Consider the following 20,796-nt stretch of genomic DNA (forward strand, 5'->3'; position numbering starts at 1 on the left):
ATCATCCTTTTTGACTGGCACACGTCATAAAATACACACATCAAAGCTATAAATGCAATTAAAAAAAATAATTAGAAAATGTTCACACACACAGATTCACAAACCCAAAATAAAAGAAAGGGAAAGTGTGTTATTCTACGCATTTTTGACCACTGGGCTCTTTTTGCTCAAACATTTTGTCTGAGAGCAGCTGATGAAACATGGGCAGTGTGACGACACGATGGAATGAAAATTCCCGCCCACGTGGGCGGTAAGGAGAAACATAGAGAGACAAAGAGGAAAATGGTAGATATGTTTCCATTCAACAGTCGGCGAATGCTACATTAGACTGAGAATCACTCCAAAACTTCTGTTTTGTTTATTTACTAATTAGGCAGATGCTTTTATTCAAAATGACATCGAATTTTGAAATTATAGGGCACGTTGTGATCTGTGGGGGAACTGGAGTACCCGGAGGAAACCCACGCATGCAAGGGAAGAACATGCAACGCCACGTAGCAGAGTTTAGAACCTGCAACCTTCTTGCTATGAAGCAACAGTGCTAACAACTGTGCCACCATGCAGCCTTAATTTAAACTAATAAACAGAGATTTTTAAAACAAATATTAAATGAGGGTGGGACCACAAACTGAATGTATTTTAAAAGTTTCACCCTCAACCTTTCATGCCCAAATTTTAAACTAATAAAATTTGGGCATGAAAGGTTGAGGGTGAAACTTAAAACTTTTAAACTGAAAATTGATAGAATTGGAGCCATTTTGCACAACCCACATCATTTAGCAATATCTGCAGCGCTCACAGACAAGTACCACACCTGAGTATCTGGTAAACTTCATATTTCAGTTGGCTCTAGCAGCCATCTTGAATTGGGTTGAAGACACAGACATATCCATAGACGTGATGTGGACTGGGGATGCCTATTGGAGCTGGTGTAGCAGTGGCCCGCCATTATGGATGAGTCTCCATTTGCCCCCAGTGCATTTATTTCTACTGAGAAAAGTGTTTAGCAGAATAAAAAAACACATTTTATTAAGCTTTTTCTCAAAATCGGACATATGGTATGATAATAAAAATATAAATATAATTAAATAACATTATTTCAAATAAATAAAAATATAAAATCCCAACAAGTAGGCTAGAAAGGTCAATAGTAATCCCACATGATTGGTTTTCAACAGTACGCTGATTGTTGCAATCGTGGTCGTGGGCTGCACAAAAAAAGGGCATAGCTGCTCATTGTGTGTTGACTCAATGGATTGAGTGAGTATGGAACTCATCCAATATGGCAGTGATGCTCCCCAGCGCCCAGTGGTGGGTCTATGCATGACGCATCATGTCTATGGTTGTAAGTGTATGTCCAACATGGATAATGTGACACTAATAGACACACAGGACAAACTTTAGTAGTAAGTTACATCTCAATATCTTAAACAGCTGCATTTCAGTACGTGTCAGGGATGATGCTCGGTTAATTCAACACCACATCCTATCCCAACATGAGTTCTAACCAGTTTTGTGTTTGGTAATGATTAACTGCCAGCCCCACCTCTGTCAGTGTGCCCCAGGGCAGCTGTGGCTACACTGTAGCTAATCACCACCAGCGTGTGAATGGATGAATGATACGCTGTAAAGAGCTTTAATGTCCTCTAACTATGAAAGGCACTATACAAGCACAGGTCATTCATCAATCATTTATCAAAGAATGGGGAAAATACAGTTTCTTGCTATTTTGTTTATGTTATTGGTATTCACGAATTTGATGTCACAAATGTTTACAAAGTAAGCTGGTGACGGTTTGGTTGTTGACGGAACGGTAATCCTGGTAAGTTTAGAAAAGGAGCTTTCTCAGGTAAAATGAAAAAACAATAAAGGAGAGTAACAAGCTGTTAAACAGAGCGCTTCATTAATTCAAACTATCCCACAAATCAACCAACAATACACAGATGACCGGTTTAAACCCTCAAAAACATGTTACTCTGCAATACAGCACCAGATTAGCATTCCTAGCCAACAAGGCTAAAAATCTAAAACTCCTTCAAAGAATACTTCATCTTGTTACAAAACCTAAACTATAACCCGCAGAAAAAAGTTGGATGGAAACACAGCTACTGAGGGAGTGAGAGACAGATGAATGAGCACACTGTTTTCCCACAGACAGACGTGTGGGTGGAAGAGGTAGTGCAGGGCCACTATTTGCATGCACTTGACTCAAGGCTACACTCATGCAAAAAGGTTAATACAGACACCAGATTACGGTACGGTACAGAAGGGCTACCAGAACCTGCACTGCTGCTACCTGGCAACATTGCCAGGAGAAGAAGAAAGAAGTAAGAGTTTTACAACCTTCATGTTGGAGCTCTATGCATATAAAAGTATCAGTAGAAATTGTTCATAGCTTCAACTGTAAACAGTGAGTTGGAAAGAGAACAAGAGAAAGATACAGAAAGAGAGATACAGTTTTTCTTTTTCTACAGAAGTTAGGTTCAAGTGACTCATTTGTTTTCTGGAAACATTCTCTTTACAATCTTTCCAAAGAAAAGCTTCTTCGTCATTTCTTTCCTTAATTTTTCTCATCAAAACACGGAACTAGTAGCTCTCTCTAAAGCCTTTCCAGGTTTTCTCAGGAAATAAAATAAAAACAAACAAAAAAAAAAACGGTGAAAGTCCAAATTACAGGAATGCTTAACAGTGGAAGTAAACAGGCTCTTGCTGGACTATCCCTCCAGAGTGCCTCTGTCCTGGCCTGACATGCAGCTTCCTGAACACGAGAAAGACCGCTGGTTTCCACGGCAACGAGGCATGGAGAGCGGCTTTGAGGAAATGGAAGTATTTCGCGTGTAAAGTTCTGCGAACACCTGACTGCAAGACCTTTTCTGCCTTGCTGTTAAAATTTAAATCTGGGTTTGAATGGGCTGCGATGGAGGCGAGTAGGGTGGTGGCGCCGGCGATGGCTTTATCCCACGGGTCCGCATGTAGGAGAGGAACTGGTCTGGGATCTCGGCTAAGACATCTTTGGCGAGCCGGGCCATGCTCAGGATGTGGTTCCCGGTTCGGTCGATGTAGTCTCTGAATGGAACAAACTGGGAGGGCAGAAGGACAGGGAGTGAGTTTAAACAGGTTTTTAACTTCTAACTCCTAAAATCAATGTGCATGAAGGTCATTTATAGACTTTTGAACAAAACACAAGCTAAAAAATCATTTAAAAAATAAATAAAGGCACATAAAGGAAAACAATGAGTGCACTAAACCAGTAGTTTGGTGGAAAAAAAAAAAGAAAAGAGCGTGAAATAAAATTTCTAAACAGCAAAATGATGTTTTTTCTGATGAAGAGAAGTTCTTTTCTCCAGTCTGGATGACAAACTTTTACTGCTGCAGATCTGGTGAATGATACAGAACAGTCTGATGGAAGGCTTGCTGGTGGAGTGTTCTGGATTCCAACTACAGAACATAAAACACAAACGTAAAAAAACAAAAGGAAAGTTGCAGGAAGCTCTAGTTTATGTCTGGGATCACTGAGACCAGAAACATCAGCTGATTTTCTTAAGAACAGAAAAATGTCTCTAACCAGGAGATGAGCAATAACTGTCTCTGGTGTTTTTTTACCTGCAGGTGTCAGAACAAGAAATGAAAGAAGTGAAAAACATGTCGGTAAAAAAACCTGCAGTTCAACCAGTGAGCCCAGCTGTGTTTTATTTTTATTTTTTTGCTAAATGCACCATAAAGACCTGCTGGTCACAAAAGAAGAAGTGCCACTCCACCTCATAACAGACCTGCAGTGAGGTTATCACCCCGACTGGCCTGAGAGCGTTTCAGAACCTCCCAGAAGGATTCCTGAACACCAATTATTGTTGCTGGAACTTCCTGTTCACATCCCTCCCAGTGCGATTCATTGAAAGCATCAGCGTCTCCAGCCTCAGACCCACATGCTCCTACATGGATAAGCTAAATGAGAAATTCCAAATAGGTTTATTTTTATATGTTTTAGAGAATAAAACTGGCAGCATCCTATGAGCAGCCAATTAGTGCTGAAAATTTCTGCTGCTGATTCCAGCCTCATCCGTGCCATTTAGGGTTAACACTTTGATAATGAGAAACTGCAGGCTGAGTTGGTTTAATGCTCCACTAGTAGTTCTACACCATGTTGAAATCTGTTTCTGTGTGAAGCAACAGCGTATGTATGTGTGTGTGTGTGTGTGTGTGTGTGTGTGTGTGTGTGTGTGTGTGTGTGTGTGTGTGTGTGTGTGCACATCGACTTATTTAAAAGTGAGCTAATGAGCACCTACAAGGCTGCACAAGAAAGCAAAAAGGCCATGAAGCGACTTCTGTGAGTTGCCACCAAACATAGCTCATCAAAAATGTGACTTTTCTGCTTATTTACTCCTCTTGATGCGATTCGCCAACAAAATGATACCAATAAAAAGAAAAAAAAACTCTGAAAATCTTTGAAAATTAAAGTCTGATTTTGAATTGATGAGGAAATGTTTCTCCTTCCCACTGGATGCACAGCAGGTTCCTTCTAAAATGAAGGAATTTTAAGGTCGGATTTAAGGTCAGAGCTGAGGGTGTCTGGTTATTAGCTGCAGTAAAAGCACATGAGAATGTAACGGAAAGCTTTTGTTTTTCTGTGTTTGTGGGGCATCGTAAGGTCAAGGCAAGCAGAAACGAGATGTACACAAAGACAGAAAGAATTCATAAACCTGTATGTATGTTCTTACAGAATACACACCATCTCCTGCCTTTTGGCCAGCATTTTAAACTAGGATCAACTTAAGTTGGGAAAAAAAGATGCAGTTGTAGCTGCAAATCTTGAAAATATCGTTGCACAACTTGATTCATAACCACAAGTTAGAGATAAAACTGCACCCAATTTTAAGTCAGTATTTGGAACAACCGAGTTAGAGCTACTTTGGAGTTTGCTAATGTTGATTAGCTGCAGGGGCCATTGTTAACTCCCAATAAATAATCTTCTGTTTATTGATATATACATTCTAAAAGCGTAGGCAGCGCAGTGGCGCAGTGGTTAGAGCTGTTGCCTTGTAGCAAGAAGGTCCTGGGTTCACTTCTCAGCTTGTGATCTGTTTGCATGTTCTCCCTGTACATGTGTGGGTTCTCTCCGGGTGCTCCGGCTTCCTCCCACCGTCCAAAAACATGACTGTTCAGTTAATTGGTCTGTCTAAATTGTCCTTAGGTGTGTGTGTGTGTGTGTACATGATTGTTTGTCCTGTGTGTCTGTGTTGCCCTGCGATGGACTGGCTCTCTGTCCAGGGTGTACCCCGCCTGCTTGCCCGTTGACCGCTGGAGATAGGCACCAGCCCCCCCCCCCCCCACCCCCACACCCCGCCCGCGACCCTGCGTGGACAAAGCGGGTTCAGAAAATGGATGGATGGATGACATTCTAAAAGCTCTCCTTGGTTCAATTTACACTGATGGGGATTTTTTTTTTAAACCAAGCGAGAAGAAAGCGGTGATTACCTGAACAATGTCTCTCTCAGCAAATCTTCCTCTGGACGAGATTCTGACTTCATCACCATCCAACTCCACCATGGCTGTAGGAAAAAAAAACTAAATTAATATGGACATTGTTTCTTGCTGCTAAACTCCAATGTTGGCTTTCAAATCATTTAAATGAACAATAATATTGTTAGTAGTTTACCATCAAACTCTGCAGGCCCGACCCCAACAATAATGATGGACATTGGTAGGCTGGCAGCCTGAGACAAACACAAGAAAAAAAGCATTTCTACCATTTTACTGAAAGTTGAATATAATGACTGATTTAAAGCAACACTAAAGACTTTTCAACACCATAAGCTAATGCTTTTAAACTGGTTTCAGTAGCTCTTTAGCCATAAACATGAGCATCTTCACACTGGACAGCACTCTGTAGCCTTCCGCTGACCAGAAACTGCACTTAATCTTTTTGGGTTTGGGTGAAAATGATTTACGGCAGTAGCTGTTTACTGTGCTGGTAGTTCATATAAAGGCTAGCAGGTAGCTTTTTCAGTGTGTTGACTGCTGAAACAAAGCACAAGAGAAAGAATTTCAGCTTTTTGTTGTTGGTGTCACAGCAAAGCCTGGAAGTCAAAGAGAGAGTTAAGTCTTTGGATGCAAAACAGAGCTAAAATCAGAGGGAACATCAGCGGGGGAGGGGTGGGTGGATGGGGGGGGCAATTCTTTAATGAGCCCAAAAAATATATATATATGTAAAATTTCAATTAGCAAAACTCATTTAGTTTTACTAACTTGTCTAAAACTTTGTTTTTATATTTAAGACATAAAATTCATGGAGCTGACATAAACCATCCAGGTCATGTCTTATTTTCTTCTGAAAATTTCTGCCTTTTTGATAAGTGGTAAACTGGTAATGTTGATGTTTTGGATCACACACAGTATGCGTAAGAACTTGTGTGAATCTTTTATGTGAGTGTATTCCACGGCACCTCCTGGAGCGCGCATAGGATGAGACATCACAGCCTTATATTGGAGATAAGTGTGTATGCAACACTTTCTGGAGGACAGCAGCAGCCTGTGTGTGTGTGTGTGTGTGTGTGTGTGTGTGTGTGTGTGTGTGTGTGTGTGTGTGCGCAACACTTTCTAGAGGACAGCAGCAGCCTCTGTGTGTGTGTGTGTGTGTGTGTGTGTGTGTGTGTGTGTGTGTGTTCGATATATCTGAGTAATGTTTTGACCTGAGGGAGCAGGAAGATAGATGAGCGTATGAAAACATCTTGTGTATTTTCTGCTCCCCTTGGTTCAGGTCCCCTTCAGAAATCCCCCCACCCCCCACCTCATCACATCTGGGGATTTATTTTCCCTTTTTCCCCTTCATCCGTGTCACCTTCTATACCTGTTTTCCTCTCTCAGTCTACAATGTTTCACCGCCTGTTTGTCTCTTTAGTAGCTTTTGCAGGCCTGCCTGGGTTTCACAGAAATGACTGCGACTCATCCTTTCATTGTTTTCATTCCACATGCCACTCATCTCTGGAGCATGCTGCGCCTCTCCACCGCCTCCCTGGTCAGGTTTTCCAGGCACATCATACCGAGTGAAGACCTAAAGGAAGACCCAGAACACGCTGGAGAGACTGTAGGTGTGTTCCGAATCCAGAGGAAGGATGCTTGTGTCATCGACATAAATATACGTGGGCTCTGCCAGGTGAGATGGCTTCCTTGGTCGAACTGTCCTCCTGACTGTAGCGTTGTTAATGAGCCGAGACTCTCTGGCCGTGGGGGGGCTTACTGTCCCTGTACTGTTCAAATCTCCCACTTAAACCTCCTGCTGGGCTGATGCTCCGACCAGTTTTGAAGCCTCAGTATTAGAGCTGGGCTTCTCTCCTCCCATCCTCGTTTTACTGTGTTACAGGCCACCAAGATACAATAAGGATTTTATAAATGAATTCTCCAACCTTTTATCTGATATGCTCCCAAAATATGAACAGGGGATTATTTTGGGTGATTTTAATATCCACGTCTGCTGCCCTCTGAAACCACTGGTGTGGGATTTTATCAATGTTTTAGACTCACTTGGACTACAGCAATTGGTAAATGTTCTCACACATGCTGACTCTCACACCCTGGATTTGGTTTTATCTTTTGGACTGGATGTGCATGATTTATCTGTGGATCCTGTGGCGTTTTCCGACCATGTTGTGATCACGTTCAGCATCTCACGTCTCCTTCCTCCAGCCCGGCGATGGTCTGCCCGTTACTCCAGGCGCTTATCTCCAAGTACAACTTCCAACTTTCTGTCGGTTTTGGACACTGATGCCCTTGCTCCACCCTTGTCAGTTTCCTGCATGGATGTAAATGGCCTTCTGCATCGGTTCAGTGTGACCTGCTCTGCTGCTCTGGACGCTGTTGCCCGTCTGAGACTGAGGCGGAAACAGACAACATCCGACCCTTGGCTGAATGATTACACCCGTAGCCTCAGGTGACATTGTAGGGTGCTGGAACAGAGGTGGAAGAGAGACAGACTGTCATGCTCTCAGCTGCTCCTGGTTGATGCACTTTCACGCTACCTGAGAGCAGTTAGATCAGCTCGTAATAACTATTTTTCTGCTATCATTTCACAGCATCATGGAGACCAGTCTAGGCTGTACAGCACAATCGACTCCCCGCTACTGTTAAATGAGTCTGATGGTCTAAATCCCACTGTTGCTTTATGCACAGAGCTACAGAGCTTTTTCATTAACAAGATCCTTGGTATTAGGCTTAGCCTCCAGCCTCAAATACATACTATCCATGTGGAACCGCCGGACCCACCTGCCTTCTCAGACTTTGCTCCAGTTCAGCTTGCTGACTTGATGAAACTGATTAGCTCCATGAAGCCAGCTGGCTCTTCGGTGGACTGCCTCCCGGCTAAATCGGTGCGTGACTCAGTGTCTGCACTGAGCCCAGCACTTATGAACATTTTTAACATTAGCCTCAGCACTGGAGTGTTCCCTAAGGTTTTTAAAGATGCGGTTGTTCAGCCGATATTGAAAAAACCTGGTTTGGATCTCTCCACTTATGAGAACTTCCACCCTATATCAAAAGTCCCGTTTTTGTCGAAAATCCTTGAGAAAATTGTGCATGGTCAGATCTCTGCTCATATGAACAATAACTCATTGTTGGATGTGTTTCAGTCAGCCTTTAGACCACACCATAGCACTGAGTCTGCTTTGATTAGGATGCTAAATGACATTCTGGTGGCATCTGACTCTGGGTCTAGGGTACTGCTGCTCCAGCTGGACCTTTCAGCGGCTTTTGATAAGGTCGATCACCATATTTTACTGGATCGGCTTGGGTCTTGGGTTGGGGTGACGGGGGTGGCGCATAAATGGTTCCGCTCCTACCTATCAAACCGTTCCATCTCTGTACAGATTGGTGACTGTGCATCCTCCTGTCTTCCAGTGCCTTGGGGGGTGCCACAAGGTTCCGTTCTTGGGCCATTGCTGTTTTCTATCTGCCTTCTGCCTCTGGGCAATATCTTGAATCAGCATGGCCTGAGCTATCACATTTACGCTGATGACTGTCAACTATACGTAGAAACGGATGAGAAGAATGCGGGCTTGAAATTGGCTGCATGTTTAGATGACGTGAAGGGCTGGCTGGCATCCAACTTCTTAAAGTTAAACGAAAGGAAGTCTGAGTTTATTGTTTTTGACCCCCGCAACCACCATGGCTCTCATCCTGTTTGTGACCTTTTAACCCTCAACCCCAAACAGTGTGTGACAAGTCTCGGGGTCAAGCTGGATGCCGGACTCACAATGGCCCCACAGAAACTCCGTAGTGAGGTCCTGCTTTTATCAGCTTTGCCGCCTTACTCGCCTCAGACGAATCCTGAAACTGAGGCATTTGGTCAGTCATCCATGCCTTCATTACCTCTCGCTTGGACTATGCAAACGCCCTCCTCGTTGGTGTTCCGGTATCCGCCCTGAATCGGCTGCAGGTCATCCAGAACGCTGCTGCCAGATTCTTGACGAGTACACACCGACGTAGCTATATTGCCCCTGTCCTGGATCATCTTCACTGGCTCCCTGTCATTTTCAGAGTGCAGTTTAAGTTACTGACCTTTGTATTTAAAGCTCTCAATGACCTGGCACCTCCCTATCTCTCTGACCTGCTCACTCCATATGTGCCCACGTGCACGTTGAGGTCGGCTGACCTTTTGCTGCTGTGCACGCCGCAGACGCGATTCAAATCGCGGGGTGAACGAGTATTTGTCCATGCTGCCCCAAAGCTATGGAACTCATTGCCCATTGGAGTTTGGCAGGCTCCATCTCTAGCGGTTTTTAAATCTCGTTTAAAGACCCACTTTTATGCTTTGGCTTTCAGACAGTGACTCGTTTTAATGTTTTATTGTATCATTGTTTTAAAGTGTTCTTAGTATTCCTCATGTTTTATCTGCTTTTGATTGGGATTTTTATCCTCTGTTTTGGTTCTTTCAAAGAGTTGTGTTTTGTTTTGGCCTGTGCAGCACTTTGGGCAGCTCCCATGCTGCGTTTTGAATGTGCTATGTAAATAAACTATGCTATGCTATGCTAAAGTCAGGTGTTTTCAAGCTGAGTAAAACTAAAATATGCTGGATAAGGGCCCTCAACGAACAGGATTGGACAACCCTAGTCCTTTCACTTATGAATCTTTTTATCAAGGCAGCTAATGACACAGCACTGGGTCAGTAATGTTTACTCAGTTGTATTTCATAGGATACAACATTTAGACCATGCTTGGGGACTATGGACACATGGATGAGATGCTTTAGGTACTGGACCACAGCACTAAGACCTTCTCCTGGGTCACGCTAAGGTTTTACCGTAAATCCTCTAATACAGGCCTGGGCCTGTATTTGACTCAAGCTCACCAAGCTCCAGGCCTTTATTGGAAGGAGGACCAGAATTAGAGGCAGGCCTCATTTTCTATTTGAGCAAAATGAACTAATGGTTTGCTGGAGTTTTTGACAATTAATATTGCGCCCACATTTTCAAAGTTAAACACATTTCGTTTAACAACGGTAGTTTCTGCTTCAGCCCCCCCCCCACCCCCCGCGCGCAGCGGCTGCAAACTCACTGATGCGCCTGCAGCCTCTCAGAGTTCCTGCTGCTCTAAACATTAAAATAATTATTTCATTTTCTGTTCCTCACTTCTGATTACCTGCAATGGTGTCTGTTTGTTGCAACCACCAGGTACAAAAACTAACTTGTTTTTGGCTATTTTTCTGTCCTGCCTGTTTATTATCTTCCTGCATCTCCTCTCAATCCTAAAGAGAAACTGCTACCTGGGTTCATATATATTCACCTCATGAGTTACCTTTGAACTGCAGTTCTAAAAGATCTACTGACCGCAAAAACAGCGGAGTGCTTGCCGGCCACATCAGTTAGGTGCGTCACCAAGGACAAAACAGGTGATGCCCCCGATCCACAGCAGCGAAACGCATCAGGCACAAATAAAAGAATAAAAGACAGAAAACAAAAAAGGAAATGAGCCGACATGAACGATTGCGTGTTAAATTTGTTTTTGAGGTGGCGACACCTGATTTGATAATGTTACTGTGGCCGTGCTCAGGACGCAGATGTCTGGAGCGCGTCAACAATCAGAGCTTTGCATGAGCAAGCTGGTTAAGGTTAGGATGGGGGTGAGGGGAAGGTTAAATTGCAAGAGGGTAAACGTCACAATTTGGTTAAATGTCCGTTTTACAGCGGGTGTCGTACCGACGCTCTGGCACAGCGCGTTGCCTCCCGACGCACAGGAGCTTGTCACCTGCTGACAGCAGGCTGCTGTCTTTTCCGCGGACTGCATCTTGCCGGTCATTATCACGTGACAGCGACTAGTCGATGACAGGCATAAAAAGTCACTATAGAGCGGTGAAGTCGACTAGTGACTAGTTCATACAACTCCTGCTACTGCTCCCCAGAGTGTTCTGCAGCATAATCAGCACGTTCTCTTTGAACTTGATATAAAATTTTCGCCTCCTCCATCTCCGCACGGTTAAAGTTACCCTCGCGGTCTATCACTGGCAAATCAAAAGTGAGACGGATGACACAACCGCCCCCCGTACTTGCTTGTTACCACATTCCACCCGGCCACAATAAAAAAACGGCCATTATTCACCTCCGCCGACTCCGACCAAAATATGATACCTGGCAGTTAATTGAATACAGGCCAATATTAGAGTTTACGGTATATGTTCTGCAGAATCCCATTCATTATCATTATTATTATTATTATTATAACCCTAGTCCTATACAGCAGGCTGAAGGGTTATCAGCTACTTACATTAACAATCGACTCCTTGGTCTGAGCCATGTCTGAGATAACGCCGTCTGTGATGATGAGGAGCACAAAGTACTGAGAGCCGTCCTTCACTGAAGCTGCATACCTGTGCAGGAAAAAAAAACACACACAGTTAGGGAGTTTTGAGCTCACAACGTCTGTTTTCAAATATAAAAGCCAAATTAAGGAATTAATATATATTTCTGTTAAGAAAGTAATTTCTCTTTAAAAATATACCTTCTTCCCCTGAATGTGATGCCAACAGTAAAAAAAAAACCTTCTGACAGGAGCACGTTTTCCTCTGTTGCATCACCTTTTAGTCTAACAAAAACAAAAACTGAAGGGTGACCAATTACTGGAGTTTGGAAAGGTAAATGTTTTCCCATCCTTGCTGTATAAATGTCAGTCCTTCGACAGCTTAAGACTTCCTCTTCTGTAGTTTCTTATTCCAAAGTGCACAGAAGACTTCAAAAGCTCTGGACTTCAGTCTTTCAACAGCTGCTGCTGAAACGTGCCAAATTAAGATTTCTATATATCTGGTTTCATTTTAGTGAACCCACATGGATAAATCTACAACAAAATCATGTTTTAGTCTCTCTTAACACATTTCTGACACAATTCTTGCTTAGGGATCTATAAATTTCTCTGAGTATGTGAAAGATTTTCTGCACAAGTGATAATGAACTACCGAATAATCCCCCACAGTCTCTCACAGCATGAGATTAGACAAAAAAAAAAAAAAATAACAACCTTGAGGTTCTCTTTTCATCTCTTCATGTCGCTGACCTGCTACCAATTATCCAAATCAGATCCCACCAGCTTTCAACTTTTGCCCAATCGTATAAACGCACGCTTTTCTTTGAACATTTGACCACCACCACACTCAACATGACTAAATCTTGTTCCATTCTAGTGAAAGAGAGAATGTGTAGTTTTAACTTTAATCTCTGCAAATATTCATCAAAATTTTGTTGAAAATAAATAAAAGGAAGGAAAACTATTGGTGGCTTCATAACATATAACCATAAAAATCATGTCTAAAATACACAAGGCACAGGTCTAAGTCTCTGGGGGATGCCATTTTAGACGCCACGTTTTATGCAAAATTACAAAATAAAACTTTTAGGTGGTAAGAAACATGAATTTATGAACAAAACTGCTGAAGTCTCTTTCCAAAACCGATGTGAAAGAACATAATCGAAAAAGAAATGCAACATATTTTGGCCAACTAGTGTTGCTGTAGCATGACATCATCGGCAGGCACAAGGACCCCAAGCAGATCCGGAAACTACAGAACCAGAAACCTACCATCAGCAATGCATTCGCTCGATGGAATTAACTGAAGGACCATCAAAGTCTGAGGAGCCATGCTGAGGACGCATTCGGTCTGCTCCACAGGTAACAACATTTACCGTAATGTTTTTTGTAAAGAGCGACAGTCACGATGATGTTGATGGTGTAAAACTACCCTGAAAAGTATGTACTGTACCCTCTCACCTGGAAACTACACACTGTAACTTTAAACTGAACAAAACGTTTTAAAGGAGCCCCAAAAGTAGGGCAGGAATCACTGCTTTGGGGCTCTTGAGACAAGTCAAGTTTTAAAATAGGACTCCTAATTCCATAATTTGATTACAGTTATTATAAAAGCTAAACACATACGCCACAAATGGGTATATAGTGAGATGACGGTATTGTTACTTTTATTATGTACTTGTTAATTTAGTTTTAGAGAAGTTTTTAGAGTCCAACCAGAGATTTGTGAGGTCACAAGTCTACTCATGTTATTTTGTAAGTCAGAAGCTGAAAAGTTTGGGAATGTTAGGTCTAAATTGTTTATCTTCTAAATAACTCATATACATTTAAATACAACATCTTAAAAGTTAAAGTAAGTGGAAATTCAATAGGAAAATGAGTGGTGATTTCATTCAATTTGGGACATTCTCAACCTACCGAATAATCCTTTTGGTAAATGGTCACTCTAAACTCAGCCTGTAACAAATGCACCTGGCCTCATATTCAGTTTTTATAATAACCAGCCTGTGGAATTACAGAACAAATACCACTGAAACTGCAATTCCCAGAATGCACCGGGACAAGGTGTGCTGTAACCTGTCTGTAACAAGAAGTGACCCCTTCCCTTAGTTCAGCAGCTCTTGTAGTGGTCCCATGTCATTTCATTTCATTCATTTATTTATAGAGTGCCTTCCTGCTGCCAACCAAGGCAGCCCAAAGTGCTGAACACAGCAGTGTAAAATTAAAAAGCATTAAAATAATAAAGGATACATCATAAGGAGTAAAAAGTACTATACATTAATTAATGTAAAGTACCAAAACAATAAAATCATAGATAAAATCTTCATTTAGCTAAAAACTACATGCAAACACAGACTAAAAACTTGGCACACCAGTTAAACAGACACAATCAGTTAAAATAATTAGATCAGAGGCCTAACGGGATGCTATGAGTCTGTAGTGCAGTTTTAATTTTGCTTTAAAAGCCTCAAGTGTAGTTGTGAATCTTAATTCCAGTGGAAGGCCATTCCACGATTTTGGGGCAAAAGCACTAAAAGCTCGATCCCTGAGACTCTTATGGGCTCAACACACGGGAGGCGACATCGCCTCTCCTCCATTCATTTTCAATGAGACATGCGCGACAAAGCGATAATCGCGGGTCTCCTTCCTACTAAGCGAAATGCGAAAAACCTGCGTGTGAAATTTTGCGCTCATGCACATGTCGTGCACAGGCGACCGAGCAATGCGATCCCAGAAAGTTGAAATATTTAACTTTTCATCGCTGTTGTTCGGACGAGGACCAATCAACGGAGGTTTCATTCACTGACCAATGGGCAGACAGGATGATCCGTACATCTTCGAGCATGGGATGAACCCATTCTCGTTTTTTTTATATAGTAAAATCAGGAGTAAGATTTCACATAACTCTAGCAGCACCTTGTGAAACATCATATCTACTGCTTTTTTAATTCTGAACCGCTTAAATAACCTTAAAACCCTCCAACCTGACACAGCCAATCAAAACAACGGAAGATTCGATTTCACCCTGGAACAGAACGCGTCAACGGCTTTGCCGCTGCTGCGGGTCGCCTCCCGTGTGTCAGGTAATAAAAGCGACAGCGAGAATTTCACTGATCGCGGTCGTTTGTCGCCTCCCGTGTGTCGAGCACATTACGCTTGGTTCGTGGAACAACCAGTAGGTTGTTGGCAGCGGTGCGCAGTGATCTTGAGGGGGCGTGTTTCTGCAGTAGTGATGATAAAATGGCGCAGTCCCTGCGAGTGACTTGAATGGAAGTACCAGAATCTTGACCTCAATGTAATGTTTTACAGTAAGCCACTGCGGTGCATGTAATACTGGAGTGATGCTCTCCCATTTTTTCACTTCAGTAATGAACCTTGCTGCAGTGTTCTGAACCATCTGCAGCTTTGACAGTGTGGAAGTGGTCAGACCAACATACAAAGAGTTGCAGTAGTCGAGTCTGGAAAGCACAAATGCAGATGTTACAATCTCAAGGTTCTTTCTGGATAGCATAGGCTTAATCCTTGCAAGATGCCGGAGCTGAAAAAAGCAGGATCTCATTACGGAGTTCACCTGTGCATCAAAGGTCAGTACAGAGTCTAATCTCACACCAAGATCAGTAACCACTTTGCGTTCAAATGGTGCTAATGATAAGAGGTCTATGCTACATGGCTGATGGCCATTAGGTGAAAAACAATGACTTCAGTCTTGCTCTCATTACAACTTAAGAAGTTGGTCGACAACCATGAACGCACATCTTCCTCGCATTCCACCTGAGAACTTAATGGAGCCAGACAACCCCTCTTTTACTGGCAGATAAATCTGGCAGTCGTCGGCATACAAATGGAAGTCAATACCGCACCTGCGGAAGATCATGCCAAGTGAGAGCAGATAGATTGAAAAGAGCAGGAGACCCATAACAGATCCCTGAGGGAACCCCCATTTCAGCTCTTTCTGAGACGACGAGTGATTACCTGTAGAAACACTCATAGTTCTACCAGTCAGGTAGGACTTCATCCAACTCGGAGCTGCTCCTGAAATCCCCACCCACTGCTCTAGGCGTTCCAGTAGGAACTGATGATCCACAGTATCAAATGCTGCAGTCAAGTCAATAAGCAGCAGCACCACTGCCTTCCCAGCGTCAGTTGCCAGGAACACATCGTTGAGCACCTTTAAGAGAGCCATTTCAGTGCTGTGCCCAGCTCTGAATCCAGACTGGTGTGGTTCTAGGATCTCGTAGGTGGCCAAAAACAGAGAGAGCTCATCATAAACTATCTTCTGTCCTTGGGGAGGGCTCTGTTAGAGGCCGTGCATGCCACTGGGTGGTTTTAAAGGCCTGTGGCCAATAATCAGTAAAGAAAAGAGGAAGACATAAAAAGTTCATTTTAATAGCACCTTTTAAATGTACAATTATTTAAATAAAAATAAAAATGAAAGAAAAGGTTGTTTTCTATCTACTATTTCTTGTGAAAAGACCTATATTTCCGTATGATTGTATTGACATAGGACATCTGAAAAAACATGGAAAACTTATATTTAAATTTTTCAAAAACCTGAGCCCAGTCTTAGTTCTGCAATGACTCGCTGACATTTACACTCTTAGATTATTTCAGCTGCTTCTGATAAGCTTCACCTTTCAGCGCAGAGAGGTCAGAATTGTATGCTCTAGCAATAACCACCACTTAAGTGCCTTTCATTGGAAGTGAAGCATTGCGATCTGGGGGACACAATTATGAAGCAACCTGATGAGATGTCGCTCGAGCATTTCTCCTTAATTACCTGCTGTTGTGAAGTTTCTTAATGTCTTTCAGAAAACTGCTTGGATTTCATTGCAGCATTGATTTGCAGCATTGAAACCCAGACAGAAACAAACATGTAATCAGCTCCTTTAGATCGGAACAAAAGAGAAAGAATAACTCTCTCTGGCTACCACTTGCTTCAGGAAGCTCATTATAGGAAACGTGGGGACACAAATTTAATGTCAAGAGTGCGGGGTGCTCTGTGTTCTTTCACATAAGCAGCAAAGTTAATTATAAATCACAAAAAGGGAAGAAAAGTTGGGTGTGATTCTACAAAAACGCACAGATTAGAAAAGTGGTCACCTGGCCACATGGTTGATGACAGGGGAGAAGTTGGTAGGTCCGTAGAGTTGAACAGACTTCAGACTCTGGTAGTAGGCTTCCATTACTCCGTCGATACCTGTACAGTACGGGTTTTGAGGGTTTCCGTTCTGGAGGGAAAAAGAGAGGAGGTAAAGGATTAACAAAGCATAATTCAGGAGCCTTCAGATTGGACTGAGAAAATGGAAGACTGCAAAATCTTGATGCTGTTTTACTATAAATTATCTTTAATAATAATAATAATAATAATAATAATAATAATAATAGCCTTTATTGTCATTGTACAGGATACAACGAAATTGGAGTGCCACTCCCATGGTGCACAATACAATAATACCTCTAAATATAAAGGTCCCCTAAAACAAAACAATAGTAATTAACAAAACAATAGTAAGTAACAAAATAATAGTAAGTAATATATGCCGACTAACACACTATTTACAGAATAGCAGCTACCATATCATGTAAAAAAATGGCATTAGAATAGCAGCATAGTAGTTGACGGTGACCTTGACAGTCGCTAAGCAGTTTTAATTGTTTTTATGCTTATTCACTATAGAGATCGCCCTGGGAAAGAAGCTATCCCTGAATCTGTTTGACCTGGTTTTATGTGACCTGTACCGTCGACCTGATGGTAATAGTTGAAAGACGTGATTGCTGGGGTGAGATTGGTCCTTGATGATATTGCTCGCTCTGCTGAGGTACCGAGAGTTTGCAATAACCTCCAGGCTGGACAGAGAGCATCCAGTGATCTTCTGGGCTGTGTTGATGACCCTCTGCAGTACTTTCCTGTCTGCAGCTGAGCACCCTGCGTACCATGCTGTTATGCAGTACGTTATGATGCTTTCTATGGTGGCTCTGTAAAAAGCAACCAGCAGCCTCTCCTCCAGGTTGGTCCTCCTGAGCACTCTCAGAAAGTGGAGACGCTGCTGGGCCTTTTTTACCACTGCTGTGGTATTTGCTGTCCAGGAGAGATCCTCAGAGATCTGCATGCCCAGAAACCTCATGGAGTGCACCCTCTCCACACAGTTTCCATGAATTTACTGTATCTTTTTGAATTATGTAAAGGTAGCCTCAAATCTACACCAACCATAACAGTAACAAAAGATTCTGCTCTGCGGGTCGGTCTAGCCTTGCTCTATTGTAGCCTCAGCAGGTCTACCCAGGGGCGGGGCTTCAGGGGAGGCAGAGGGCCCTCGGCCTGGGCTTGGAAGGGGCCCGCTGCTGGGAGAGACCTGCCGCTGCAATGAGGCTGATGAGAAGGAGTGGCGCCTCCGACACTACGACACTAGCCAAGTATGCAGGAAAAGACAAACACTTCCACAACTTGAGTTCAGAGGAGAATGATTTCCATTCTTAATAACTGCTCCCATGCAGATTTATTTAGGGTTCATATAGGTTGTCCCAGTCAAGATTGAGTGGTTGCTAAAACTTTACAAGACCCACTGACTTTAGTGATGTAGTAGCTGTAAAATTTGGAATAAAATGTTGTGCTGCATGATTGGCTTCATTTTTTATCTCACATGTAACTTTATGACCTGAAAATTTACAAGTTAATCTCCAATCTCTGAAATAGTCTCCAAGTGCATTGTTGGTAAAACTTGTCATAGCTGTCCACCAACATCATCATCACTTGTCAACTAGATGGATGGCTAAGGGATTTGGTCTCAAGGATTATTATAGTTCCATTTTCAATATGGACTTTTTCAGAGAAGCTGATTATCATTACAGAAGGCCGCTTGTTTGAGCCAGAGGCGACTCTCAGCCTTGGCCTTCATGCCATAGAAAATGACTTACTGATAGAACTAAACAGCTCTAAGACAAAGTTATTGAAGTCTTCCTGCGCAGAGATAAGGATGGTTTTCATGTATAAATAATCAGCAACTTTGGTGAGTGTTATTTGATCATGAACTGCAGCTGGTAGTGGCGCAGTTGCAGCTGTAATGTAGGGTTGAAACGGTCTTAAGGGGGTTTTGTTTTGTCACAATGGAATTTCCTCTCAATACACAAAATGCCCTTCATAATATTTAGTTATCGACTAATTTATTGAGCAAACATCCATGCGTAATCTCTAAATTACACAGCGTCTCGCGAACCCCTCCCGGTGTGCTCGATGAACAATCACCTACCTACTGGATGATGATAAATGTACATAAAAAAATGTTAATGAAACCTCGCGAAGAAAGTATTTCAACAGTCTTCTCTTTTTCATATGGATGAAAGACTATTAGGGAGTCCACATTCACAGAATTATCCTCTCCTCTGTCTCGTGACCTGCAGCAGTTGGGATGTTTGTGACCACAAAGTTTGTTTTTTTTTTCCCCAAAAGGCCCACTTTCAAATGAAACACACTCCTCTTGTTTTGACATTATATTTCTTGTGCTTGCTTGTATTTCTGTTTGGGTGCCTCTATGCAACTCCGTGGACCTGCCTGCTATCCGAAATAAGCATGGTGTCGGATAACTCGTCTCTTCTGTCCTCGCCTGTGCTTGGACTGAAGTCAACATATGTGCCTCATGACAGTGATGCGCCTTGTGCGAAAAAAGTGGCCCCTCATGGAGCGTGAGTCCAGCTTATCAGGAGGGGCAGCGCTGGGTGGACTGTGGATGGCTGATGTCTGAGGACGGACAGATATATAAAAAATCTCTGAGATTTCGACTAATATATGACTGAAAAAACTTAAAATAAGAAGTAGCCATACCGGTCCAGTTAAAGTAGTGGGTGGGAAGCAGGACATTTCCTACAGCCTGGGGATCTCAAACAGATGGGGTGGGGGAAAGGCCAACACCAGCTGTTCTTCTCCGGAATTCACAGCTGGCCAGTCCGCCACTGTTTTAACATCATATTAGGTCAGTAAACGCACTGAAGGCTCAGCTACCAAATACACAGGCCACTACTGCTAAAATGACCTTTATTGTTTGGGTTTAAAGGGCCCAGTCAGTTGCTCCTCTCCCGGCCCAGCTGTGACTTGTTTCACTAGTGGTTCTACCAATGGCCTGATCAGTTTTGTGTCTTGCCAATCACAGTGAAGTATGTTTGCTGGGTGAGCCCAATGCCAGAGCTGTGGCAGAGAAAACCTATGAAGATGTCGTCAGCTAGGAACGTCGCTCATTTGAAATGGCGTTGGCATCAACTTTGGACCATTTAGATTCGGGCTTTTCTTTGAGACATACGCTGATGGAGTTACTTAGGTACTTTACTTCTATAAAGGATGTGTTTGCTTCTTCTTGGCTTATTTCTGTAGTGAGGAATATGTCACGTTGTTCATTGCTTTGATTGGTCCTAGCATCCTAGATCCAATTATGTGGAGAGAGTTTAATACACAACCGTAGATTTGGGTGGTTTCAATGGCTTATGGCCCAACTATACGTTTATATTTTTAGAATGGTTTTCCAGGCAGGATATAAAGTAGCTATAATCTCCCATCTATCGTGTCCATTCATCAGATTTTTTATGACCCAAAAAAAAAATTAAAAAATAAACATAATTTTGAGTATAGGCCACAGTGAAGTTTGGTAGGAATCTTGAAATTTATCGTGAGTAACTTATTTTTTTTCCATGGCTACATGACATAATACCTCCTCTGACAATGGCACAGATGCTGGTCTTTCTTACACCCACAGGACTGGATGTAAACACCTTTGAGCCTTTTGCTAATGTTGACATGAAAATGCCAAAGAATCCAAAGTTCATCGCCATGGGAAATGGTAAATCTCCTGTATTTGTATCACAATCACACACAAACAGTCATTCACCCATTCACACACACACACACACACACACACACACACACACACACACACACACACACACACACACACACACACACACACACACACACACACACACACACACACACACACACACACACACACACGCTGGTGGGGATGAGTTATG

The 20,796-nt window shown here is 42.6% G+C and overlaps 1 protein-coding gene across 8 annotated transcripts in view; it reads right to left on the reverse strand.

The window, feature by feature from the left end:
• Positions 1 to 2,746: 2,746 nt before the first annotated feature.
• Positions 2,747 to 20,796, reverse strand: part of LOC107383712 (copine-8) — a 192,985-nt gene continuing 174,935 nt past the window's right edge. For 5 of the 8 annotated variants that reach the window (XM_054739596.2, XM_054739592.2, XM_070549052.1 and 2 more), the window contains 5 exons: positions 16,882 to 17,009; positions 11,749 to 11,851; positions 5,654 to 5,711; positions 5,473 to 5,546; positions 2,747 to 3,080 (listed from right to left, as the gene is read on the reverse strand). In XM_054739596.2, coding sequence (XP_054595571.1) covers positions 2,892 to 3,080; positions 5,473 to 5,546; positions 5,654 to 5,711; positions 11,749 to 11,851; positions 16,882 to 17,009 — 552 coding nt within the window. In that variant the 3' untranslated portion in view covers positions 2,747 to 2,891. Of the gene's footprint in view, positions 3,439 to 5,472; positions 5,547 to 5,653; positions 5,712 to 5,742; positions 7,941 to 11,748; positions 11,852 to 16,881; positions 17,010 to 20,796 lie in introns of those variants that run through there. The other 3 variants (XM_070549049.1, XM_054739593.2, XM_054739594.2) reach the window with 3 other exon arrangements.

Source organism: Nothobranchius furzeri, chromosome 1 (genome assembly GCF_043380555.1).
Source record: "Nothobranchius furzeri strain GRZ-AD chromosome 1, NfurGRZ-RIMD1, whole genome shotgun sequence".
In the NCBI taxonomy this organism is placed as follows: Eukaryota; Metazoa; Chordata; class Actinopteri; order Cyprinodontiformes; family Nothobranchiidae; genus Nothobranchius; species Nothobranchius furzeri.